Genomic DNA, 26,990 nt, shown 5'->3' with positions numbered 1-26,990 from the left:
AGTCTCATGGCAGGATATAAACCCTCCCATAATATTGACTGTCAGACTTCTCCTACATCACCCTTCATAACATGCTGTCTGTACTGGGATGCTGTTTTATATACTGTAAAACCACACGGTATTTTTTTTAAAGCTGCCAGCTTATTAATTAGCCAGGGTTACTCTAGGAAAGTTTCTAATATTTTCAACTGAACCTCCATCCGTCCTCTTGGACAAACTTGGTGTCAGAAGAGGTCAGGCGAGGGAGGGATCTCCATACTTAGGTTAAAGGCTACAAACCAGGTGTGCCCTAATTTGCAGTGTGCAGATCCAGCCCAGCGAACTCCTCCTTCAGAAAGTAAACACAACGTGTTTGGAGTCATAACCTGTGCAGTACACAGCGCACAGTCTGCCTTGGGCAAGTCTGAAGGAGGCCTCAGAGGCTGTACAGAAAAATGTGTGTTTTATATGCTTCAACATAAACATTTTTATTTGCTCCTCCCCCTCCAAAAGATTCTTGTGCCTCTCCTTTCCAAATATATCTATTGCGAGTCATTTGAATTTAGGATGAAGGGCGCAGAAGATTAAGTGCTTCAGGAAGAACTCAGTAATAGGGCAAAGGGGGCTGGGCAGGGGAGCACTGCAGTCTGCAGCTAGGTAGACGGTCCCCTTTGCCACCTGAACCCAGCCTGGCCATTGGTAGATAGGTAGAGGTAGGCCTCCTCCTCCTCCTCCTCCTCCTCCTCCTCCTCCTCCTCCTCCTCCTCCTCCTCATCTTTTCTCTTGCAAGAAAGCCAAGGTGACTCACACATCCTCTTCCTCTCTGTTTAATCCTCACAGCCACCCTATGAGGTAGGTTAGGCTGAGAGTCAGTGATTAGCCCGAGGTCAGCCACGGAGCTTCATGGCTCAGAGGCCTCCTGAGTCCAAGTCCAGTACTCCAGCCATTACACCACGCTGGTTCTCTTACACTAAATTAAGAAGGCTGCACAGAGCATTTCTGGAGTCTGCCTCGCTGTATTCCTCACAACAGCACTGAAAGTTGGGCCATCCCCTCTTTGCAGACGGAGGGCTGAGGCTAGGAGAGGATGACTTTACTGAGGTCTGCCTGCTGCCAACTCTGTTATCTTTTTGGCACCAGATCAGGACTGTCCTCTACGATGTGGCACTTAATTAGCTTTAATATTATATGGGGACATTAGGTCAGATGCGTAAAAAGGTCATGTGGTTTAATTTGTATAACTGAATTGGTATTGTAGCTTTTAACAATTTATTTTAAATGTGGCTTTTAATATTTCATTGTATGATATTTGTATTGTTCTCTGTATTTTACGTTGTGCTTTGTGTGTGGTTGTAAATTGCCCAGAGACCTTGTCTGCCATCTGGGAAGAAGGGGATTCTGGAGAGAGGAAGGACTTGTATGTAGCTCAAAGCTCAGAGTAATGTTAGGTAAGTGATTGCACATGCCCAGTTCTGGCTTTTCCCCAGGGTCCTTTGCGAGCAGGTGCTGCAGGGGCACCCCTTTCCTGTCCTGTCCTGTCCTGTCCTGTCCTGTCCTGTCCATCCCAAGAAGCCTCACACTCCACTCTCATGGAAAAACTCTTCTCACTGCTGAGAGGGAAGGAGGGAGCATTGTTCCCGGGCTAAAAGCAGCTCTGCAGTGCCTGTGTGATTCTCCCTGGGACTCTGGCAGGGGGAAAGGCTACCCTAACCCCCCCACTCCCCAGCTGGTCCCTGATCATGATCTCATCCCACACAGCTGTTTAGAAGAAGGAAAACACTGGACATGCAAAATACATGCGCTTACCATTCTGCCCAGATTGGCCCTAAGCCACTAGATGACGCAAGCACTATGTCTTTTTGGATCAAACTGAATAACCAAGTACAAGCACCACACCTAAGGTCGCCTCACTCTTGCAAAGAAAATTACTTCCAGATCACAAGAAATAGTAGTTCCGCTATATGCCTCACTAGTCAGACCTCACATGGAATCCTGTGTCCAGTTCTGGGCACCAAGATTTAAGAAATCTATGCAGGTAAATTAGAAAGGGTCCAGTGGAGGGCAACAAAAATGATCCAGGGTTTAGAAACACTGTCTTGTGAGGAGAGACTGAGAAAACTGGGCATGTTCAGCCTTAAGAAGAGAAGACTGAGTGGGGACATGATATCCCTCAAAGAGGGATATTAAGTACCTCAAAGGCTGTCACAAAGGAAGGTCAAGATCTCTTCTCACTGATGCTGGAGTGTAGGACATGGAATAATCAATTCAAGCTGCGACAACCCAGATTCAGGCTGGACATCAGGAAAAGCTTCCTCACTGTCAGAGCACTACAACAGTGGAACCAGCTGCCTAGCAGGGTGGTGGGCTCTCCCACACTAGAGACATTCAGAAAGAAACTGGACAGCCATCTGAGTGGGATGGTATAATTTGGGGTCCTGCAACAGCAGAGGGTTGGACTTGATGGCCTTCATGGCCCCTTCCAACTCTACTAGTCTATGATTCTATGAAGCCGTCTCAGAAAAGCAGAGGGAAATGCCTCATGAAGAGAAGCCTTCAGAGATGTCAGGATGAGACTGTGCAGGTAGGAAAAGTTTCACTTGGCAGGGGAGAGTCGGGGAAGAAGAAAAAGGACGGAGACAAAAGGGCTGTTGCTTCTATCTACATCCTGCCCGTGGCCTTCCTAGAGGTACCTGGTGTGGATGCAACCACACACCAACACTTGGGGCCCTTTTCCTCATTAAATAATCTGCAAGCTGCAGCATTCATGATTGCGAAAGAGCGACAGCTATATTCCAAAAACCTAGCACCGTTTTTCCATCAGCAGTTTACCTGAATCCGTCTTTGCAGACTGTGCATCTGTCCATCTCCCCAGTGCATTTCTTACAGTTCTGATGGCATTTGTGACAACGTCTTTGACCTTTTGGAGAATGTGGAGTAGGGGAAAAAAACAGAAAATTGAAAGGATTAGAGTAAATCATTGCAACCATCTAGTATCGGGTAATAATACTGAGTAATAAGAGTACTCTTGATGTTTTGACAGGGAGGAACGACAAAATAAGCAACTTCGTCATTTCTGCTTGTACAAATAATTGTTGAGACTGCATCCTTTTGGAGACACATCTGAGAAGAATTAAATTGGCATATCCTAAATATTCAGAAACCTGATATACCAAGAGCAGAAATGCAACAATGAAAAATAACGGGCTTATTTTAAAACTTCACAAACTTTAAACTGGCTTTGTGCTGCCAGGAGCCATATTTGTCCCATCTCAAATATGGAAGAGGTTAAATCAACATCTTGATTAAAACCAATCTGGTTACATCATTTGGACATCCTTCACTTACAGCCTGAAATGGGTTCTCATTTCTTCAAAACTAGATTCTCATTTGTTATCGCACCAAGCTTAGAGTAGGGCTGCAGTGCTGACTCAGCTGCAACTGGGAGATCAATGGACCACAGGCATCCTTGACTAATTTTCAGGGGTCCTACTTGAAGAGGCGGGGACAAATGTTAATTGATAGAGCTTTGTATTAAGAGTGCAGTTTATTTGAGAGGCACTTTGCTTGCTGTGTGTTACTGAAAGAGATGGTGTAAAAGAGCAACTTCATCTGCTTCATCTGCATGTCAGATCTGATCTCTTATCCTTCCTTCATCTAAGAGTATGACAGTATGCAAAATCTGAAATGAACAGGCAGGCTGAACAAAAACCACATGCCTTTAAATGCGTTGATGCCTTCCCGTGATAAGCAGTTCCCTCCCTTACCCTCCTCAGAGTAAAACCCAGATGGACAGAGCATCACGCAGGTGTTAGTTTCCTGGTGGTGGTAGAAGCCACGCCGGCAGGTCATGCATGAGTTCTGGCTCCTGCCCAGGCATGTCTCACAGCCCCGGTGGCATCGCCGACACTTTCGCTGCACACTGTCTCCGAAGTAGCCAGCGGGACAGGAATTCACACACTTCCTGGAAAAGAGACCACAACACTTCTGTTTCATTCAGTTTTTAAAAACAGAAGGACTAAAAAGCCTGGGGAATCCAAATCCTCTTCCTCTGGTGCCCAAAGGACCACAACATGGGTGTCAGAGAAGCCTGTTTGAGAAGGGCCTTCCAGAGTAGCCCCCCACCTCACTCCATTTTGCAGGGTACCTGTAGAAGTCCTCTGAAAATTATCTTAGGATGTAAGGGAAATGATCCATCATTTACTGATGCCTTTGCCAAGCCTTGACTGAGGGACGCCGTTGTTGCTTTACTGAGAGCAGGATGGAATTGTCCATTGTCCATCCAGGATTGTGGAACGCTTAGCTTAGAATAACAACCACCCCACAAATGATCCTTCAAGTGATTACAGGGAATTATAGCAGTCTATTCTGTGCTGAAGACCACTGAACAATTTTAGGCCAGGATTTCAGTCCCAGGTCCAAATCTGCTCTCAGCCATGAGCCTAAGTGAATGACTTTGGGCCATTCATGCATTCAGTACTCATCCCGTCTCACAGAGTTTTGAGGAATAGGACAATAGCCAGGGAAAAACCCCTGATAGCCTTGGGCAGGATGAAAATATGTACATGTACCTTTGGGCGCCACTGCCCGCATGCTGCAGATGGGGAAATGATGCTGAATTGGCGGCAGCAGGAATGAAAGAGAGAGAACCAGTACCTGTCTGAGTAGAATTTGGCAGGCTTGATCTCCTCCAAAGAGGCCAACAGGCCTGCCAACATTACCCAACTGTATAAAAAGAAAGGAAGTTCTGGTTATTTCTCTCTTTTGTTTTTATCTTTTTATATTACTGTATACCTGCACACATACATACAAATTATCTCTCTCTCTTCAGTACCTATACTTAATTTATTATTATTACTGCATCATTATCATTATTACAGTGCTGCATTGTGTTTAAGATGTTTTAGTGAATATGAAAGTGTTTCTTAGGTGTGCACAGAAAGGTAAAATGTAAGACAAACATTTGGCTTACTCATGTAATCTGACTTACATACAAATTTGGCTGAAGGATATTCTCAGGAACGGAACTCATCTGCAACTCAGTGACTACCTGTATAGGAGGAAGGCTTCTGCTCTCCTTGGCACACTTTGCTCTCCTCAGCAGGACACACAATAGTGCTTCTCCTGTCTGCTGCCTCTGTTCTGTTCCCATGCTTTCCAGGGAGAATAACAGTGCCAGGCTGGGAGCCAATCGTGTAAAGGAAATGGTTTTCTAAACTGCAATCTTGATAAATTTGAATAACAGCCCAGCTTTGTTTAAATAAATTGTGGTTGAAGGAAAGGACCTCACTGCATCACTGAGGGAAGTGCAGATAGGAATATGAGGGGGGAGGTTACAATTCTCCCATCCCCCCACACATACACCCCACCACCACCTCCTTTTTTCTGTTAAAGTTGGCTCTTGAGACTTTGAGAACAGACTTGACTTGAGACCTGGAATAAAGGACTTAAAGTATTCACAGGGCACGCTAAAGCATTGGCTTCTTTGTCATTTTGCAAATTAAGAAGTATGAATGTGTATGGTTTATATTTTCTGCCTTGCTTACCCAACTTGTACATTTATAAGATGTGAACTGGCTTTAAGACTCTCTGCCTGTTCTGCCTTCCATGTAATAAAAGTATTCTTTTTATTCTAAGCATGTCCAAATGTGTTTTAGTGGAGTGAACTGGGAAATACACATCCTCCAGAAGCAAATACTTCATAACGTTGGCAAAAGATCTTATGCCTTGCAAGGGGGATGTGGTGGAAACAAGCATCATACCCAGGGATAAGCTCAGATGTAAAGCTGATGGTAACAGATGGATCACAGGTCCAACCTACTTCCAGGCATTCCATAGCATATGATGAGGTGTTTCAGTGCATGCATTCTATCAAGTCTCAGTGTTCCCTGTACCTGTTTTTTATAATATTTTAACTGTTTTTTAAAAAAATATGGTGTTAAAAGCATCTACATTATATATTTCCTACTCTGACATTTATGAATGAATGAAACAATAGCTTTACATGTTTATACAATGGCTTACAATTGATGGATTTGCACATCATGACACACACCCTGGCAATAAGCCAGGTTCAGGGGGCCATTGTGGGTTATTTCTCCCATCCTTGCCCTCCTTAAATGGGGGTTTTGATGGGGCAATGGGATAGTTTGGTTGGGACCTATGGTTAAATACCTCCCAGTCCATAACCCCCATTGCTCTATGAAAAGCAACTTTTAAAGGGATTCTGGCAGCTGTCAGTACTCCTTCTCCCCAGAAAAAGTTGTGGAAATGCAAGGAGAGTCTTGGGGGAAATTGCAAAATGTGCAACTCCCAGAGGACTATGATGAGGAAAGGATCCCATGCCATGGAGGGGTTTAAATCCCACCATCTCCTTTCTGTGAACAAAGATCACTTGAGCCTGTTCTCTTGCTTGGCAGCTCAGCCTGACAGCTACCAAACCCAAGGTGGAAAGAGCAGTGCTCAGCAGGCACCAACCCTGCCCAATAAAGCTTCCTGGTTTCCCCAGACATGCAGAAGTGTGGCTAAAATCTGTTTATGTTTTCCCCCTGCAAGTATTTTTGAAAATTAGAGGGTTCAAAAAAATATTTACGAGCCACAGGCAACCCTGACAAGAATGCCACTTGGGCACAATTTGAAGCAGCTTGTCACACTGCCTTTCATAATCTCTAAAAAAGGTGGAGATGGAAATGTTAAAATGCAAAAAGGGGACTTGAAAATGGCTTTTCATTGCAGTGGGATTCTGGGGAAGCTCATGCCAGCCTCCCCCCATGCTGCCTGGGTACTTGCAAAGGGGCTGACTCTCACAGTGGCCAGGGTATGCACAGAAAGGGGGGCTGCCCCTCTTGCCAAGTGAGTTGCTGGTCCCTGGAGAGTTCATGTGACATATAATGCAATTGCTGCTACAAAAGTCTTACGGGTAGGATTGATACGGCCCTACAAAGAAATCTATTTTTTCCCCGGGCCCTCTCACTGATTACCTGCCCGTTTTAAGGCTTCCAAGGCTGTAGTGGAAACAGTTCAGGCACTGATCAGCATTGGGACCGTCACATCCTTTGTCTCCACATTCTGTATGACACAGACCTTAGAGAGACAGACAGTTTTGCTGAAAGAAGAGATATAAAACTCTCCCTAGTGCAGCCTGTAAAACTGCATCCAGCACTCACATTTTATCAATGCAGCATATACCAGTAGGAAAATAAAACTGGAAATACTATGCTCTGACTGTTCTTTCCCTCACCACCCCAAAATATGACAGAAATCACGATGAGACATAAAACCCAACAGGGCATTTTTGGTTAGTATACACTTCATGCCAGAAGTTCAGCAGTGACAAGCAATCCAACTAGTCCAAGCTTAGTTCTGCCTGGGATTGTAAACCTACCTGTATCTTCAGCCTGCAGGATAGCCTGGAAGGCTAGGCAAGGCCTCTCTTCCTGTTATGATCTGGTCAGGGATATATTTAGTGCGAGAACATTTAGTCCATGGCAACCTCCACCTGGAGTCTGAAGTGTTACCTCTCAGCTTTACTACATCAGGAAGAGCTAGTCCATAGTTTGTATAGAGGTATTTTGTATATCTGCTGTCCAAAACAACAGAACAGCTATTTTAAGGTCCTGAAATATTATCCAGGACCCAGGAGCATCCTAGCTTGGCTTCGTTACTCCATGGACTGGCTATACACACCAAAGGTTTACACTATAATGGCCCAGTCCGTGAATCCTGCAGCCCTTTTCATTTCTAAGCTTCCTTCTAAGCATTGTCTCTATGCCTCCAAAATAGTTTATTGGCAAACATGAAGACCTAAAACTTGCTTAAGGAAAGCCAAGATTCTCATAACAAAATCTGTGACAGAGTCCTGATTTACCAGAACAAGCAGGCAAATTTGTGGTTCATGAGTTCAGAGCTCAGATTTTTTGGATTGTTTTCAGAACTAAACTAAACTATGCAGTTGTGTATGAAACATGTGTGTCTGTGTATTTAGAGGTTTTTCCAACATTTATGGGACCACCTGGAAAGAGACTCCAACACTACAGGAAATTACTGTGTTAATAATTGAATACCAGTGGCAGAAAAAGTTTGGAAGGACAACAAAGCTGCATCTGCGACAGTTTTTAACAGAAGTATGCTCAGGTTGCATCCAAAAAAGTTCACCTACTCTTGGCTTCTCAACACTGTCAGCTCACAGGAAGTGGCTGTATAAACTAAGGGTCATACTTGATGCAAACAGAACCTAACATTTATCTCACAGCCCTAATATTAGGAGACAGGATATCAGCCAAACCAGCCATACTTCACATTTCTTGACCATCTCTTTACAGGGGTTAGTGTCGCAAGGCCTGAAGTGCAGAAAACAAGCCTGTAGGAAGACTTGGCATGGCTATGCAGTTTGGCCGTGTGATTGCCCCAAGGAAGTGGTTGCTACAAAGCCTTAGTGCAAGGACAGGCAATTGGTGGCCCTCCAGATGTTTTGGCCTACAACTCCTATTTGTCCCAGTCAGCATAGCCAGAGCTGAGAAATTATGGGAGCTCCCAACCAAAGCATTTGCAGGGCCACAGGCTGCCCACCCCTTCGTTAGCACAAGGTGCAGTTCCCCAAACACGTTGGGTACCTTGGGTGCGGGATTTTCCTGGATTAATGCTGGAGACAGACTTTACTCTTGTCCTCAGAAGGATGCGTCTGTGTAAATAGCGAGCCAAGGTCTCCTCTGCAACTGCAAGGCAGCCCAGTTAAGATTCCTCCTGGGCATCCTGCCCACTCCTTTGTCCCATCAGTGAGGGCTTAAGGATGGGACAGGGCTTTCCAGGAGAAGGGTGATGTGTCTGGGATGCTTCCACACCTTCAGTCTGTAAAGCACGGCTGCATTAGACAACTCCTGTGTGTCCTCACCCACCTCCTTCCTCTTGGGAATATGTCAGTCTGAGTACTGGTACTGGGGGAGGAAGGATCAGTGCTGCATCATACCCTCTGAAACTGGAATGCCTTTGGCTAGCAGTCGGAAGGTCAGGAGGGAGCCAGCCGAGGTAGCTTCCTGTAGAGGAAGCCCCTGTTGGGAGTGCAAAAGGGGGCTGCTTTGGGTGTACATTCTCAAGGGCTGCTGGCTGACCTCCAGGAGAATCAGAAGGAGAAGGGGGAGAGGAGCAGGAGCAGGAGCAGGAGAGGGCCTGGGAATGAGGGCCAGGCAGAGGCACTGAGATGAAAGCAGCAGAGTGGCTCATCGCAAGGCCAAACTCCCCAGGTGGGCAGAGAGCCTCTGGGAATAACCAAGATGCACAGCTGGCAGTAGGGGCCTCGGAGCAGGGGAACTTCTCAGACTCAGACGAGCGGTCCCAACTCTTGACCCCATGGCACAGTGTCAGCAGAGGAGGGCAGCCCAATTAGAGAATCGGCATGCAAAGAGGAGGCATACTTGTTTTCAGAAGGCCCCTCGGAAAGGGATGGGGCCCAGGCATGCGCACATGCTCCTAAGAAGAGTTGCTAGAGGTGAATGCTAGACTGGGTTCAACAAACCGCTCTGTGCATGCTCAGAGATTCATTCTGTGGTCTGTGTCCCCCCTTTTGGTCAATAAAGAACACGTTGCAAGGAAAAAGGCTGTGGCTTTGAATGCACAAAGGAGGAACCTCAGCACTTAACAGCTCCAAAGCCCAGGCGTGACTACAGAAAAAAATCCTCGTTGTAGCAGCAATTATCTGGGCCTTGCACAGTTCATAATGATAATGCTTCCAAGGTTTTCCCAGGAGCTTTGGTCAGATGCAGTGCAGGGCAATCCTGCACCGTCGTGTTTTCACGCGGTCATTCAAGATGACGGCACTACCAATATGCTAGTGCAGAGAGTGGAGGTCCGTGCTGCACAGGATTCCCCCTCCCTGGAAGGCACGCAGGAAGAGGTGGGTCCCACACAGACACCGTGGTTTAATTTTTCCAAGGCACATTTCTGCCCTTGTGTCACATTAGTGAAAACTGGCACACAGTGTGGAAATTGGTGGCACAACTGTGTTATGAAATTGTGTATTATATCCCCATCAGTCATGGGATGGGATACATGTATGAAATGAAAAGAGATATCTGTTGCAAAGGTATCTAAAAATTGTGCAATCAATCCCCCTTTTAATTCTGTGCTCTGTAGAGGCTATTCAAATTAAGCATATTTGTGTGACAGTTCTATTTTTGTACAACATGCTTTTCCATTTGTTCTGTTTTGCATATTTTTACAAAATTTTCTGCCAGCCACAAGAAAAGGAAAAGAGTGGTATCTGCTGCTGCAGACCATCCCATGGCCAGGAGTAATTTCTTTCAATCACATCTGTAATTCAGTGTGCATTTTCCACACCCTTTCAAGCATATCTGCAGAGCCCCATAAGGGCAGGAAATTTCCCTGTTGTTGTTGTTGTTTTAATTAAAGGCACAATTGTTAGGAACCTGAGCAGATTCTTATTTTATCTAAATTTCTATTGTCAGTCCTAAGGGAGGGCACATTAAATCCTTTGCTAGTTTTAATAGGGACAATTTCTTGGAAGCCAAAGGAGTAGCTTCTCTAGAAGGGGCCTTGGCAGGAGAAGATTAAAGAGTCCTCATGTTACTGGGTGGCAAACTGGTCTTTTCAGTGTTTTTCCAAGAAGGAAAAAGAAACAGCTGTGCTTACTCATGCATAGAAGAAGGATTTGGAAAGAAAGAGGGCAATACTTTCAGATCAGGCTTTTATCCTGCAATCATCTTGCCTCATTCGTGGAATTTTCCAGGGGGTCCAGACAGTGGTATCCTCCACCAATAACCCTTCTGTGTTTTCCCACCACTTCAGCATCTTTATTTTCAAAAAATATCAAGTAGGGAGAAAAAGATGCAATAGCAGAATAGTTTTTAAAAGGAGCCTTTTGTCTGGAAACAACCACAGAGAAAGAATGGTCTTTGGGCACATTACCTGTGTACTCCTCCTCATCTTCCAGCACCTCCATCTGATTTTGGAAGAAAGCAACTTTTGAGAGTTCCATGTTAGATGATGGCATTTCGAGCATTCTTGTCCTGGAGTGATGGGTGCTGAAATTGGAGTATGGGGGTTCAGCTGTTCCATATAAAATGAGACTCCATTCTTTTAACTTCCCTATAAAGGTTTAAGAAAGAATTAGGACTGTTAACAAATAATAATGGTAGTTGAGCAGTCATGGGCCTTAATGGATTAATCTGTTGATTCAAATTAAGTAAGTGTGCAAGTTACCAAAACGGACTTCTGTGATACTTAAGGAAGCAACTTAATGGGTTGCAGGGGGCAGGGGACAGAAACTGCAATTCCTTGCTAGCCTTTACTTCAACCTTAAGTTCTTATCTATGTGTGTCTATAAATAAACAGAAGAGTTCTGAGGTGGTAGAATTGATTGTGCCACTTTGATTAGGGATGGACAGGTTTTCAATCCCAATTTTGCTGAGAGTGTTAGTTTTTTGAGGTCAAGTTGTTCCAGCAGTTTTCTAGAACAGCTTATGGGATTTTTTTAAATTTTAAAAAATCAGAAATCCAAACTTTTTGTTTGAACTTGTTTGAATTTGTTTCATAAGATGATCATTTTAAATGTATTTTCCTGCAGTATTCCACATTGCTGAAGTGCTGTCTTGTGCATATGTTTTCCTAATATCCACATTTTTATGCACATTTCTCCGGAAACAAGCTGCAGTGGAAAGCTTCCCAAAGGGCAAGTTTCAGAATGCAACTCAGTGATGCTCTAAAACGCCACTTACTCAAGTATCCAATGCACTTTGTTCAAATCAGAATTACTTAATCCCGCTTATTCCCAGGAGAGAGTTTAAGGTCTGCTGGCAGGCACAGTGCCTTGGCATTTTACTCCAAGATTCTTTCCTCAGGAATAATTTTTAAAAGGCCCTCTTGGTTGTACATCAACCTGATGAAAAGTTTTAAGAAAGCATAATGGGTACTCTTCCAATAAAATGTAGTTTAGGATTGGGGTTGGTTTTGAGGGTTTGAAAAATATATCAAGGAGCTTCAGAATTAATCCACCAGAGTCCAGAACAAATTTGCTGTAAAGAGTTCCAGGAAGGGCATGAGGAGGAATCTGTTTGCAGAGATTTAAAGCAATTTTCTTTGGTGAATATATGTTGGGAGGCAGTCAGAAACACACACACACACACACACTCAGAATGCAATGTCATCTGCTGAAATGGTCCTCCGCTACAAACAACCTGCTAACAAGCATTCAAAAGCAATGACCAGAGATACCTAAATCAGCACCAACACCAAGAATATGGGCGCCAAATGGCCGTGGTGCTGATTAAGAGGCCCCCTTTTTCTCCTAGAAGCAAGCATGTAGTCCTCATGTTCCGCAAAGTAACAGTGGGACATCCACATACACACTTGCAGTGACCCAGTATTTGGAGCCTTGCATAGCTCTTGCTGTCATGACTCCCTGCCACAGATCCCTACTGCCGTACCATCTCTCTCTGCCTGCTCCCCCAGCGTTCCTCCAGAGGGAATCATGTTCCCGATGCACAAAATATAAATATCAGAGCTGCAACTAAAGCATGCACATTCAGAATGTCTAAACAGCTGAAATATGCATGCATTGTACTAGTTTACAACACAGTTATGGATTGCAGAACTTTAATGTTTTCAGTGCAAGATTTATTTCTACTGTAAAGCAATAAAAGAAGCCTATTAATCCCATGCTATAGATCCCCAGCATGTTGTCATGCACAGGGTGTGGACTATAAATCTGTATACATTTAAAAGCCACAGGGAGTCTCTGTCCAGCTTTCCCACTTGTTCAAATTTGCTATCCCTCCTTGGAGCCCCACATCAGCCACTGCAGTGGTTGCCACTTATTTGTATTTCCAATTACCTGAATGTTCTCAGTCCTTCAGCAAAGCTAGGCTGCAACTGGATGGTAACTGGGAGGGCCTCATGGAAAGGCATGAGCAAAGTTCAACGTCTGGGCCAAGTTTGCCCACTTGCTCCACTGTCAAATGCTTGGAGGAGCAGAAGTGCAGCAAGAGAGACTCTAACTCCAGCATTTGCCCTGCTGGAAAGGTGCACACCCCTACTGCCAGCAGTCCAGCATTTAACGTTATCTTGACACCTCTTAATGGCACGTGTGTCAGAGGGATTGATGCTCTTTTGCCTCCTGCTCCAACTGAATGAGTTTTGAAGAGCCCAAGGTCTTCTTGTATTAACATGGGGGAAAACTTTCTGAACACCATACGTGACTCTGATGGGGAAAGAGTGGGGGAGGCAGGTAGGCAAGAGGTCTGAAAACTAGGAGAGGGGGTGGTGGGGAGGAAAACTCATTAGGAAAGAAGAGGCCTACATCCCAAGGGCATCCATGTTGCCACTCTAGAGAACTACAGAATTTAGTAAGAGGTGCAGTGGGGAGAAGAGGACCATGCAATCTGTGCCTCAAATGGTGTGACTGGTATATTTAAAAAAGGCAAATTCAAAAGCTTGTCCACCATAGCTCGGTACAGGGAAAGCTTTCAATTTATTTGTTGATTTTCCAAATCATGCAGCCAAAGACAGGAGAGGAGGGAGTTCCTAGAGTGACCACCCGTCTCAGCTGCTGGAATCTCATCCTTGGAAAACAGGGAAAAGGAAAAACAGTTGCAAAAGTAACCCCTGTGAAATACTGGTGCAGCCCAAAGGGGTGAGACTAAGAAATTTGAATCAAAAAGAACAGGGAAGGTGAAGAGGCAGAAACTGGTGTTGCCACAAAGGCCCTGGATGACTTGGGGTAGGAATAATTCCTTCCTGCTTGTGTTGGGTGGGGGGTGAATCCACATAATGAATTCATGTACATGCAACTGAATTGGCATTTTCCAGAGTTTTGAAGATTCTGTGCACGCAGCTGATGCTTGTGTTCAGACCAGTGGAAGAGGACATTTTGAATTCTTTCATTTGAGTTGGATTCAAAAGGACACTTGAACTCTGTGGATTTACAGCCAGTTGTTTGTTTGTTTTTTAACTGGGGCTGTTGCCAGGGACCTGGGTGCAGGGGTTGTAGTATTCTGTTGTTGTTATAATTATTCATGCTGTTTTGTTATAAAATTGTTGAGAAGAAGAGGTTTGTTCTGTATGTACGGTTGTGTTGCGGTATTCATTAGGAAGCAAACAGCCCCCTGGAACTTACCAGTGTTACACAAACACGTTTCTTCCCACCTCCACCACCCATGCTGCTCAGCCACCACTGCATTCATTCTCTGAGCCCAGTTCAGCTCTGGGACAGCAGCCGATAATCCTGGATGGGAATCCACACTTTGCCTGCATGGAAAGATGCACCCAGCCGGCTCTGTGCAGCCAGGATGAGCACCTCCACTCATACATAAAGCGCACTTGCTTCTGCAGGGGTTCTGCGGGGGAATAAATACCACAACTGCGTATGGGTCCCTCTTGCTGGGGCAGGGCATCCGAGTGGTATCGAAATTCCACAGGATTCATTTATGGAGTTCCCATTGAATTCAAGGCAAGCACAGTAGAAAAGGGGCCAGAAAGGGAAGGAATGACAATTAAGCACTCAGAAAGCAGTTTTTGGCATGTCACAGTGGCTGCTGCAGCTGGAAGCAAGCAGCAGAAATCTCCATGTAAGTTTTAAAGTTGTAGCTCCCGCTGCTTAAGACACTTCACAAGCCACTTACGGGGACTTACCTTGCATGTCTGGGTTTCGGACATGGTATGGCTTATCCTGGATCTCCAGTATCCATTCTCCAGCTGCCCTTTCTCCCCAGCAGTGGACAGTCATGAATTCCCAGTGTTTAAACCCTTCGCTCGAATCATCATGCTGCCTGTTAATGGGATGGCAACATGAAGAGGTCACAGCAAGGCAGCAGGTTCAATCGCGGAGTTGGTGGAAGCCTTGCAGGCTTCCCAGCCCTCCTCCTGCTCAATGCAGAAAATCCGGGGTGAGTGACGGCCACCAACCCGGGTAACTGGTTCCATTCTTGAGCTCCTCTTTCCACCCACAAATTTCTCCTGCTGGCCCAGCAAAATCTGTGCTGCTGTAACGGAAGCCCATTCAGATCTAGGGGCCAATCCTGTTTAATCTTTTCATTAACAACATGGAAGAAGGGGTGAACAGTCTGCTGATCATATTCGCGGACGACACTAAACCTGGAGCAGCGGCCACTACTGAGGAGCAGGTACTCCAGATCCAAAAAGATCTGGACAGACTATGGAAGTGGGCAGGAGACAACAGGATGGCGTTCAATGTGAATGAGTGCAAGGTTTTGCACTTGGGGCATAGGAATAGCTGTCATAAGTACAGGTTAGGTGACAAGTGGCTGGAGAGCAGCACTTGTGAAAGGGACCTCGGGGTACTGGTTGACCACAGGCTAAACATGAGTCAGCAGTGTGATGTGGTGGTCAAGATGGTGAACACCACCCTTGGTTGCATAGCCAGAAGTGTGGCTTCTAGATCAAGAGAGGTGTTACTACCACTCTACACGACTCTGGTGCGCCTGCAACTGGAGTATCGTGCTCAGTTTTGGGCCCCTCATTACAGAAAGGATATAGCCAGGTTAGAGTCAGTGCAGCGTAGGGCCACAAGGTTGGTGGCCGGTTTGCAGGGGATGCCGTATGAGGCGAGACTGAGGGAACTGGGTCTCTTCAGCCTGGAGAAGAGGAGACTCAGAGGGGATATGTTGGCGACATACAGGTATGTGAGGGGGTGTCACACGGAGATGGGTAGAGACCTGTTCTCCCCTGCAGAGGAAGGCACGATGCGCTGCAACAGAGCAAATTTGGCTCAGGGAGCCAAGGTTCCATTTAGATGCCAGGAAGCACTTCCTGACAGTCAGGACCCCAAGGGTGTGGAATGGGCTTCCACGAGAGGTGGTTGAGGCCCCATCGGTGTGGGTGTTCAAGGATAGGCTGGACGTCCACATGGTGGGCATGTCGTGAGCGGAGCCGGCTGGTGCCGGAGGTCAGACTAGATGGCCCAGGAGGTTCCTTCTGACTCGCTCTGTTTCTATGTCTTGTGGGGCGACAGAGAACAAGCCTTGGCCCCCTTCCTATGGCACAGCCTTTCAGTGCTAGCCCGTGTCCTTTCAGCCTTCTCTTAGCCAAGCTAAAGAGTCTCAGTCCCTCACAGAACTCATTTCCCACAGGCCTGTTGTACAGCAAGTGCACCGTGATGCACTGCGACAGGCAACTCTGAATCCTAAACCCAGTCGTTCCCAGAAATCTCTTACCCTGCGGTCGCAGCATTCTACGTATCAGCAGTGACTGAAAAACTCAACAGTACTGCTAGGCCAGAGAATGACCACTTCTGAAAAGGGCCTGCAATTGCTAAAGGACAAAGAAACTCGTGCATTTAGCTTCTGACTATGCTATGCAAAGAGCCCATACACCACTCCCTGACAGGAGCACACTTCTCTGGCACTTGTGGGTCAATAATAAGAACAGCAATACGCACACATAAACAACAAGATGAAATGCAATGACACAATGCATATCAAATAAGCAAACCTCAGGACTGCCTGCCAGATATTAAATTTTCAACTCTGCATATGAGGAAAAAGTTCCATAGCAATGCATATGGCATCCAATTATTGATATATAAACACCAGCCTTCAAAGTAGTTAAACACGGAGAGTCCCTTTAATCTTTTAGAGCTTGTAAGTGTAGTTTAAAAAGCTGCATCAGTCTTTCAGGGAGACAGGGGAAAATGCTAACAGTAGAAAAAGTGGATAGATCAAACCTCAACCAGCTTGTAACAGGCCAGACTGGCAGAGCTCAGGTGCTGCCCGAGAAGCCCAGTACCGGGGGGTGTCCAGCCTGCCAACGCCGCCCTCTGGCCTCTCTGTTTTCCGAACAGGCGTGGGCAATGTGCAGCCTGTGAGCCACATGCAGCCCCCTGGCTTTGTTGCGGGGGTGCTGCTGCCACTCAGTGTGTTGCTGCTTGCTGTGGTGGCAGCAGAACAAAAAAAGGAAACAAAGCCTTGCTTGGAAGCAGAATCATGCACCCCCTATCCCTGGGGGCATGATCCTGCTTGCAACGGAAGTGCACGCCCCTCCACAGTTGGAATGTGTGCTGCTGTTGGCATCACCAGACCCAATTCAGCTACGGGCAGTTCTGGCAGTGCCACCCCCTCCCTGCTGAAGAGGGTTAAAGTCACTGCTGGTGTCCCATGTTCTGAGTCCAGATTCTGGCCCCAGGACAGCCCTATCATGCTCTGAGAAGCTGCATCGATGGGAGCCAAGATTTACTGAAGCAATTCCAGCTCCCACTGGATTTCAAGCAAAATGCTCTTCTTCAGGGAACACCACAGACAGAAAATCAATGAGAGCCAAACCAAGCTGATCGATGCACATGCTTCATCTCTGACTGTTCAGGCTATCTTTGTACACGCACAGGAGTGACTCAAAATGGGGCTTCTAGCATTTGCTATCATATTCATGTCTTAGTCTCATAACCTGCCATGACCTTAGTAAGCCTTTCCTCGTATTCCAGTCCTGAACCAAGGAACGGGTGCAAACAAGCTTCCATTTCCAGATACACATGCATTGCTAGAAGTCTGAAAAAGCTGCAAACCCAACATGTTTTCATGCCCGGTCTTACTGGGTATTAAGCACAGGCAATTCGTAGTGCAAATTTCATCTCATCTGCAAACGCAAGGATTCATGGCTATCAAAATTGGGAGGCAAAACATTTTGGGAAAGGGGAGGAAAACGGAGGACATTCACTCCAGCTCTAATGCGCACGTGTACACTCCCAGCTGTGCGCAACTGCTTTTTGCAAACATACCGCCCACAATGTTTAACTCTGCCGTATAGCAGCTCGTATCAAGAAGGTACTCGCTGCCTGTTTGGATTAGCAGATTCAGACTTGGCAGTCTGAGCACTGACAGCATCTTTAAAAAAGAAAATCCAAAAGAACAATAAAGACCTCCTGTTCGTGTTCATGGTGAGTGAAGTCACAGCTGGAAAAACGCTATGCAATTCCCTATAACATATTATTTTCCACTGGATCGCTCATGTCCAAATCACAAGGCAGGAATTCGAGGAAAGCAAGAAGAAAATAGCCTGTTTATGTGGTTGAAAACAGGAATCACAAAATGTACTGCAGCCGTTTGCCGAGCGTCATTGGATTTCCGTGGTGAGCGATAACCACACTATGTAATGTGGATATAATGTGTAACCAGGGCCTCGTTACACTGCCCTTATGTGGGAAGAGAAGAGGAGTGAGAGCCAGCAGAGAACTGCAAATACGCCCTGCCCTGAATTTCATTCCCTGCAGCCTCAGACTCTTGTACTCCAGGAGCCATGAGGACTCCCATCTTGGTTTCCAGTCTCCTTACAGCTGCCTGCTTCTGCCTTACCCATCTCCCTGTGGGCACGTGACTCCCTGCAGACTCCCTATTGCCATGGTTCCTACCACTGCTCACAAGGACTATGAATTTGAGGCATGCTGCCGCCTGGCCCAATGAGACAAGTGCAGAATCATCATCCGGGGGACTTAGCAGGAAGGATCCCACAGCTTCTCCTGCAGAGGCCCATGCCCTCTCAAGAAGATCCATGTGATGGCAAACTACCCTTCACCAAGCCCTCGGCAGGTGCTATACTGTCAGGTGGCTGTGGCACGACATCTGTCTGGACCTTCCACTCACCACTTCAGCTGGGGACCAGGCTTCCTAGCCTGCGGGGGGGGGGGGGGATGACTCCCAAGAGAGAAGCGTGCGAGGTCCCCTTGCTTCTATGGCAAGACTGAAAGGGACTCCACTGCTTAGTCCACCCTGTTGCCTTCCCCCATGGTGGGAAAGAGGCGAGGAGGGCCATGCAGAAAGAGACTCAGCCACATGCAGGGGAAACAGAGGACTCTGGGCACTGCCGCCTCTTTCTCCCATCACTGTTTCCAAAGGGAGACTGGAAAACAGCAGGAGAATCCTCACAAACATCTCCAATCGTAGACAGCAGTGGCAGGGGCTGCCCTCCCAGAGGATTCCTCCAGGGGGTGGGTCTTGCCACCAGGAGGAGTCCAAGAAGCTGTGCAGGCCAGATTAGTCTGGGGTTTCTGCCCCTTTGGCTTAGTCCTTAATGGCCTTAAGCTCGTAGGAATTAACATGCCTTGCTACAAGATAGTTTATATCATACAAACATAGGAGGCTGGGCTTCTTTCTCTTCTCTTTTCCACATTTGGATCTCTCTATTTCCATGAAGACTTCTCCATGCTGAAAAAACCTCCATGGAAGTGAGCTTCCAAGTTCCTCTGACATTCCTCTGAGCCTCAGAGATCTCATGGGCCCCAGGCTGACCAGAGGCTCGCTCTGAGCCCAACTGAAAGCAGAGATGGTTCTTCCTGGATGGCCAGCATCCCTGTGTGAGCCCAGCAGAGCTTGAGTCTGTGGTGGTCTGTCCTCTAGCAAGATTTCAACAGCAGGATAAAGAACTGGCCATCTCATCAGAGCGAGTCCCAATAAGACTTGTTCAGCCCCCTTGCCATAGCCTTTGGTGGCTGCAAATGTTCCAGAGCACAACTGCATGATGGCAGAGAGATTCAGTGGAGCTCACCTCCTGACCAAGAGCTGGGACTTTGTTCCTGAAGGAGAAGTCAGGTTTATCTGAAGGTCTCCCCGTCGAGGGTGTGCGATAGACACTCGGACGACAACGTGCTCCAGGTAGGCTACGTGATGATTGGGGTGGTCCACACAGGCACTAGTTACAGTCGCTGTCCGCAGAGTCTTGTTGGTGGGGATGAACCTAAAGGATTAGAAATAAAGGAGAACCTACAGAAAGCTGGAGGTGAAAATCCTTGTGGGATGGGCTCCCCCTCAGACAAAGTGCCTTGAATGAGAGTTTTGAGTGGTTAACTAAACTTTTTGAGCCAGAGCCTTCCCTGGAAGCAAAAATGGCAGAACTGAGGCTGTGATACTTTGAGCACATCATGAGAAGGCAAGACTCCCTGGAGAAGACCATCATGCTAGGGAAAGTAGAAGGCAGAAGAACAACAGGAAGGCTAATTATGAGATGGAAGGATTCCATAAAGAAAGCCACAGCCCTGAATTTAGAAGAGCTAGCAGGGCTATCTTGGGCAGGATGTTTTGGAGGGCTTCCAGAGGGTCACTGTAAGTTACTGATAACTTGACGGCACATCACAACAACAACTAAATTTCACCAGGTCCAGCTTCAAGAACAGTTTGTATTGCTAACTGGAATTGTTAAGATTGCTGATTTATTTATACTTAGGAAGTACACAGCAGTGATGCTGCCAAGCAAGTTTAGCCCCAGACTCAATGTTCTTAGAAAAGCCCTCCTTCAGATGGTCAAGTTGCAGGATAAAGTTATGAACCCCCATGCTGCTATCCCATGTTTTACAACTGTTTCTGATTAAAACAATACTCATAGTAATATTAATACTAATACTATGAGTAAGTGCGATTACATATTTTGAACTTGTTTAAAGCAAAGCACTACTGAGATAAAATGATGTTTGCTTCCACTGCTCTCAGGCGAAACACAATTATTCAGGAATTGCATCTATCCTTCTTTTAGAAAAGTTTAATATATATTAACAATAGAGGTGCTGAGCCTTGGACTGGGCTGGGACCAGCTCTGGGCCTCCAGAGAACCCAATCAAGCCCTCTGGGGCTCCTTGGAAGGCCCCACCTCTCCCTGGGGACCACTTCCTTCTCCCCAACTACCAGTCATTTGTTGGTCTCCCAGTCCCCACTTTCTAAAAACATTTTGTGCAGTCCCTCAGCACCTTTCTAAAAGCTCAGAATGTTTCTCCAAAGGCTTAATTAGGAGTTTCAAGTCACAATATGCTGGTACAGAAATGTGAAATGCGAACCCTTTCCGGTTGTTCGTCCCCAGCCCTTTTGCCTTTGGCTTCCCCCAGCACTGACACATGGGCCTTGAGAGCGACTCCAAAATGAAATCTGGAAGAGGTACCCACCTGATTTAAAGCCAAATTAAATCAGTCACACTGCATATATGTTGGCTCAACTATTTAAAATGAAGAAAATGCTATTCCAGGGAGTGGAGCCAATGCCCGGCCTGTTTGTCACTGTCTCCATCACTCTCTGGGTGGTGACTGGGCCCTGGGGGCCCTGGGCTTGGCCCTGCAGTCTAGTGCTTGCTACACCGCTGGGTGGCCAGGCCTGGACCAGCTTTGCCATTTGGGCCAGGAGTGGACAAAGGCCTGTCCCCAGAGCTGCTTTTTGGACTCCTTTGCTGTGAAATGAAAAGGCCCACCGCAGCAGATGCAATATCCCCCGTGAGGAGGGCAGCCGGTCTCTACAGCACTCTTGGCTCTCCTGCAGAGAAGACGTCATACTTTCCAAGACCATTGTCTTCCCCTGCAGGCACCACCCACTGCTAACAAGCCGACTCCCAGCAGAGGGTCCAGCACTTGTTGCCGACGCCTAATTTACTGGGAGGGAAACGCACGTCGATCCCAGACTTGTTCTGAGGACGCTACAAGCACATGTGGCAGAGGACCCTCATGAGGATTCTGCCGTCTGTCTTTTATTTGCCTTACTCATAAAGGAAGAAACGATGAAAGCCATAAACAGTGATGTCATTTCCCGGGATGGCGCTTTGTTTTCTAATTTTTACAAGGAGACCACAAAATATTATTTGCATGCAATGCAAACAGACTTCAGGATGCAGGGCTGCCCCACATCCTCCTCCTCGAGGTGGGAGTCAGCCCTAGCCTCCTGATCCAGCAAATGGGCGCGCTACATAAGGCTGAGGAAGCCGCATTTGCAACCAGTTCCTGGCCTCTTGTGCGGACATGCTTCCTGCTGAAATGAGGGGGCTTCCACCCAGCCTGGAACCCCATAGCTGCACTGAAACACAACGCTCTTGCCTGTGTGGACTCCCCCACTGAAACATTGGTGGGCTCAGCTATGAACATAAAAGCAAATATTCCCAGGGAGCAAATATGCTTTGCTGAAAGGAGTGAGGATTTCTCTGTGTACAGATCAGAGCTTCTATGCCCACCATGGCATATAACAACTTTTTAAAATGGATACGCACCAAGTGCAAACAAGTTTATGGGCTCTGTTCCCTTCACGAAGGTGCAGCAATGGCCTGGGGTTTCGAAAGAGGGGATCTGAATAAGCAGTGCCAGGCGCTCACTCACATGGGCCTCGCCTTACCAGTTTTCCTCTGTGCTTCAGTGCTGCTGCTGAAAAGAGCTGCAGTACTGCCCCTCTGGCCATCAGGTGATACCAAGGGATCAATAAGGACCTACCAACCCATATGAAGCCTCTCTCACTCTGACCTGGCTGTTCAGTCCGAGCCACGTCATCAGGCACAGGTTCACCTTGAATTAGCCCTTCCCTCTCTCCCACTCGCCTGCCCATCTACCTAACGTTATATATAGTAGTCTATTTGCCTCCAGACTGCTCTCCCTCCCTCTCTATCACTCGCTCTCTCTCTCACTTGTTCACACTCTCTCCATTATTTGTTATTCTCTTGGACATCTCTTCACCAGTTTTTCCTTGGCTCATTCTCATTCCAGAATGCCAGTAATAAATCTCCAGCGTGACCTGCAGACCATCCGGCAATGGTGTTAATGAGCGTTGGAATCTTCCATTCCACAGCTGGTCACAGTGAGGATAACATAATTTCCAGTGAGGATAACCTAACTTCCAGCCATGGCTTCCCACTTCCAAAGCCAATTGCATATTTTCCCCAGCAGAGTAGGATGGTTGAGAAGTCATAAGCTAGGCTTTATCTGAGCCGGGATGCCCTGATGCTTTAGGTCCAAGGTTGTACACCAGGCAAACAGCTCATAGAGCGGACATCACGTAGGATCTCCACTCTCACCAGAGTGGCCTCAGGTAACTTGGCTTGGCACTGCCTGTGTAGCCGCTTCTTCAGTCAGAAGACTAACTAGATTTGCTGTCTTGCAGTTAGATTTGGTGGAGATCCAGAGGAACAGTTTGCATGTCTGCATGGACACCTCATGCTTTTCATGGCTGTCTTTCCACAACAGCTGCGGGGAGCTGGATGGAAGGGAGGAACCCCTGCATTCGCCTTCTGACGTGGCAAGAACTGCTTCAGGGGACCTCCAGAGTCACAAGGGAGCATCCCGGTGGGTGGGGAGATGGGAAAGGCCAGAGTACCGAAAGTTCAGTGGCCGCTCCTGCCAGCAGGCCTCCTCTAGGTAGGCTCAGAAGCAGCCCAAAAAAGAGGATAGGGAAGCCAAAATCTCCTCCATCACTCCTCCTGCCCTGCAAGCAGCAGGCCACCAGGGCCCTGGAGACTGGGAAGCCTCCGGCATTTGGGGTTTCCTTCCAGTGGGCAGCAACTCGACAGGGGGAGTGCTCTTAGGTGCTCTATAAACAAAGGATTCTCTTTATTGAATGGGGTAATTCCTCCACCCCATTTTTCTTTTTCTCCAAAAAGCTCAGGGCAGTCTTCCTTCATTTTATGCTCGCAACCTTGTGAGGTAGCTTGGGCTCAGAGACACACAGACTGGTCCATGGTTGTTCACTGAACTTCAGAGCTCCCCAGTCCAACACTTTAATTTAGAAGTGGACAAAAGACAAGGCTGATCTACAAGAAAATCTCTGGGTGACTTGCAATAGATCAGCAAGGATTTCTGACACTGATTAGTTTAACGAGCAGCCACAAAATTATACTGATGAAATGAAGAAAGCTTTAAGCAACCAGCAGTGGACTTTAGCCTAAAAGGCCTGTGAGCACCATTCAGTACTGGCACTCAGAACAAATTACTGTGCTTGAAATTCATTAGTTTTGAGTGTACATTTTTTGCAGCCTGGCTCCATTTGAGGCATGCCTACTTTCTAAGAATGTAAGAAAAGCCCCGCTGGATCAGACCAAAGGTTTGTCTAGTCCAGCACTCCATACACACAGTGACAAATCAGCTGCCCACAGGATTCCTCCAGCAGGATGGGGGCAAGACCTCCTCCCACCCAGCTCCTCAGCAGCCGGTGCAACTAATGTTCTAGTAAACTATGTTCTGGCAACTTACGTTCTAGCAAAAACTAAGCCTCAAGTCTGCCCAGGAGTTCTAGGATGACTACACCACACTGGCTCTTTAGATCCGGCACATCTTATACACTTACACTTAAGCAACACCCACGCAAGAACACTGGTGCACAGAAACTGGGGCCCTGTTTGCCTAACTTCTAATGAGTCCTTTTGCTGTTGTTGCTGTTCTAAGCAAACCCTCCCCAGAACAGGCGGGATGGAGAGGGATGCTGCTTGCACAAGCAGGAACACAGATCAAGGCAAAGCTGAACCAACTTCCAGTCATTCTCAGAGTTCAAAAAAAGTTTATGCATTCAGTAATTAGAACCAGTTGTCAAGACAAAAGTTGCACTGGGCTGTCCCATCAGAAAACAAACTTCTAAAGAAAAAGAAACAATGAAAATGTCAAGTGAGGAGGAGGAGGAGGAGGAGAAATCATCTAGGAATATGTCTGTCTTTGTAGCCCTTCCAGGAATAAGCCCGCCGAAGTAAGCTCAGAGTTCCACGACTAGACGCTTGCAGATACTGTGCTTGGGCCAAGCTACACAAAGGAGCCTGCTAAACCCCAGTGAGGATGCTGTCGCTTTTCATCTGTTGCCAGGATTCTTCCATCTCACTGGACACAGCCATGCATTCTAAAATGCACTTAGCTTGCTTCTGACCCTTACCAGGTTTATTATTAACAAGACGGGCCTGCACCCTAGTCTTGCAGAAAGGTGAGATCCTACTCGGAGTTCTAGCCCCTCTGCTCCATTTCCCTTCCACGCAAGTTTTCCACGTTCCATCTGCATCCCCGGTGCAAACAGCCAAGCACCTTCTTTCCCCTCTGAGCATGTTCAGGCCTCACTGGATTGTTTTGATCAGCCATGGCCTTGATGTGGTCTTCTTTCTAAAGCTTGCCTGCGCTTTCACCAGTCTTAGAATTCTCCCAGGCCTGCTGATGCCTCCTTTTTGTGTGGGCATGTAGCATTTTGCCTGCATGAGGGCTAATGTGCCAAAAAGCAAATTCCCAGTCAATAGATGTGATGGGCCATGAGCCAAAAGGAGAAAAGGTGCTCTCTTCTTCTTTAAAAGTGATTATTGGTTATATTATATCCTTCAGTTGCAGGGGAGTCCTTGCCTTCCAGTTTCAGATGCTCCCGCAGTTCTGCCATTGCAAGAGGAACGAGGCCGCTAGCCCTGGGCATGCCTGTCAATGGACCTCCTCTTGCCTGCTATTTCTGCTCTGTTGCCCTGAGCCTAAAAGCAGAAAAGAAGCAGGCACATGGCAGTGGGAGAGACAGCTTGAGTGGGATGGAGAGAGAGAGAGAGAATGTTGTCCTTACTCTCTTGTCACCCATCTGGGAAGGTTAACCTAAACTGTCCACACAGCTGAGCAAGACAGCACATTTAGCCATTAGTGGTTGCACTGGAAAGTCTCCACACGTTCTCCACTTCCTGGCAAGGCGATCGCCCGCCTCGGCACTGAGCTCCACCTCAGTTGTCAAGCATCTGTTTTGCATGCAGGAGGTCCCAAGTTCCATCCCCGCAATGCCAGCTAGGGCTGGAAATACTCCTGCCAGAAACTTTGGACAGCTGCTACCAGCCCGAGTCAATACTGACAGACTATAGGGCAGATTTAATAGAAGGCAGCTTCTTGTGTTCCTTCCCAACAGTGCAGGAAACACAAGCTGCTAAATATCAGAATTGGACCAGGGTTAAGGAATCAAACCACAGGTAGCACCAACCCTGATTGTGCATTATGTTAGAACCAAGCCATGGAAGGCACATATACAAAGGAAAATGGCAGTTCTGAGTTCTCCCCTCTTCTTCGATGAGCACTACAGCACAGGCACTGCCAATTCCCCCACACAGTTGGGAGTGGGGGCAGAGTTGCCTGTCTGAAGGGGACCTGAACTAGCCCCTCTCATTTCCCAGAAGAAGCTGTCCATGGGGTCATCTGTAAAAAAAAGTGCAACACACTTTTTTGCTCTGCTGAAAAAGACAAGCTAACCTGCATTAACACTCACCAAGGTTTCTTATTAGAGGTTCCAACACAAACATGCTGGGCAGGGACCGTCCGCCACCTCTTCGCTTCGACAGCAAGAGCTTCTGCATCGACCAGCCCAAATCCGTACAAATGGCTAACTGAAAAGACAGGTGCCTCAGAGACTCACGAGTTTAGCAAAGAACTGGCATTGTTCACAGCCTATGAAGACAGGCTTTAAATCAGAAGCATGAAACTATTTTGCAGCTTTCCCAGACTCAAGCTCCTTTGGATCCCTTCTGATGTTGTGGTCTCCCCCTTATTTATTTTCTCTTATTGCCACCTCCACTCGCTTTTCTTCCTGTGTATCTTTCTACCCCACTTTTTGCAATATTCCTCTGCCCCCTCCCCACTTGTGGTCATGCCTGTTTGTGCAGTAAGTTAACAAAAAAGATTTCGTCATCAACACTACCACCAGCACATTGCATTGGTATCATGCCTTTTCTCCTCGTGTGGTGAACCCAAAGCAGCTTTCCTAGCTCCATTTTGTCCCCGCAAGCCCCAACCATGTGAAGTAGGTTAGGCTGGGAGTGAGTGCCTCGTCCAAAGCTGCCCCATGAGCTTCTTGGTCAAGTGGGGACCACAGCTCGGATCTCCCTGGTTCCCAGTCCAATGCCTTCACCACCACTCTGCACTGACTCGCAAATTGCATACAAATCAGTGTGTGAAAGACAAACACATGCCACTCCATCATTTGCTTTTCAACAGTCAAAATGCAAAAAATCCTTAATGCGGAACTGCCTCCATTGCCCTGAATTTCACATTGCACATGCTCACAGAAAGGCTTTGAAAAGCACCCTTCCTCTTTTTTGGCACACTTGTAGAATCGTCATCCCGACGAGCAGACTAGTTGCTGCTAAGTTGGCAAGGCAAGAGGCAGTTCTGTTCTCACCCTGTTGTCGGAGCAGAGCCAGGGTGTGTGTGTGTGTGTGTTTTCAGAGAGGTGTGATGGAGGGAAGACAGCTGCAATTCAGGCCCCAGCCACCTTAAAGGACCTCAGAGGTGGGAAACATCTTGACCTTGCAGACATTTTGCCATCCAAGTAGAGAATCCT

General features: G+C 47.0%; 1 protein-coding gene across 1 annotated transcript in view; it reads right to left on the bottom strand.

Moving 5' to 3' along the window:
• PCSK6 (proprotein convertase subtilisin/kexin type 6) overlaps positions 1-26,990 on the bottom strand; it is a 77,077-nt gene that overhangs the window by 16,376 nt on the left and 33,711 nt on the right. The window contains exons 10-16 of the mRNA XM_044445005.1: positions 25,920-26,037; positions 19,477-19,665; positions 14,617-14,753; positions 10,897-11,076; positions 6,957-7,059; positions 3,744-3,940; positions 2,809-2,896 (exon numbers count right to left, since the gene is read on the bottom strand). Of these exons, the coding sequence (XP_044300940.1) occupies positions 2,809-2,896; positions 3,744-3,940; positions 6,957-7,059; positions 10,897-11,076; positions 14,617-14,753; positions 19,477-19,665; positions 25,920-26,037 (1,012 nt within the window). The remainder of the gene's footprint in view (positions 1-2,808; positions 2,897-3,743; positions 3,941-6,956; positions 7,060-10,896; positions 11,077-14,616; positions 14,754-19,476; positions 19,666-25,919; positions 26,038-26,990) is intronic.

Source organism: Varanus komodoensis, unplaced genomic scaffold (genome assembly GCF_004798865.1).
Source record: "Varanus komodoensis strain SLA01 unplaced genomic scaffold, ASM479886v1 scaffold46_3, whole genome shotgun sequence".
Classification (NCBI taxonomy): Eukaryota; Metazoa; Chordata; class Lepidosauria; order Squamata; family Varanidae; genus Varanus; species Varanus komodoensis.
Note: the sequence above shows the minus strand (reverse complement) of the source record. Positions and strands in the feature narration are given on the sequence as shown.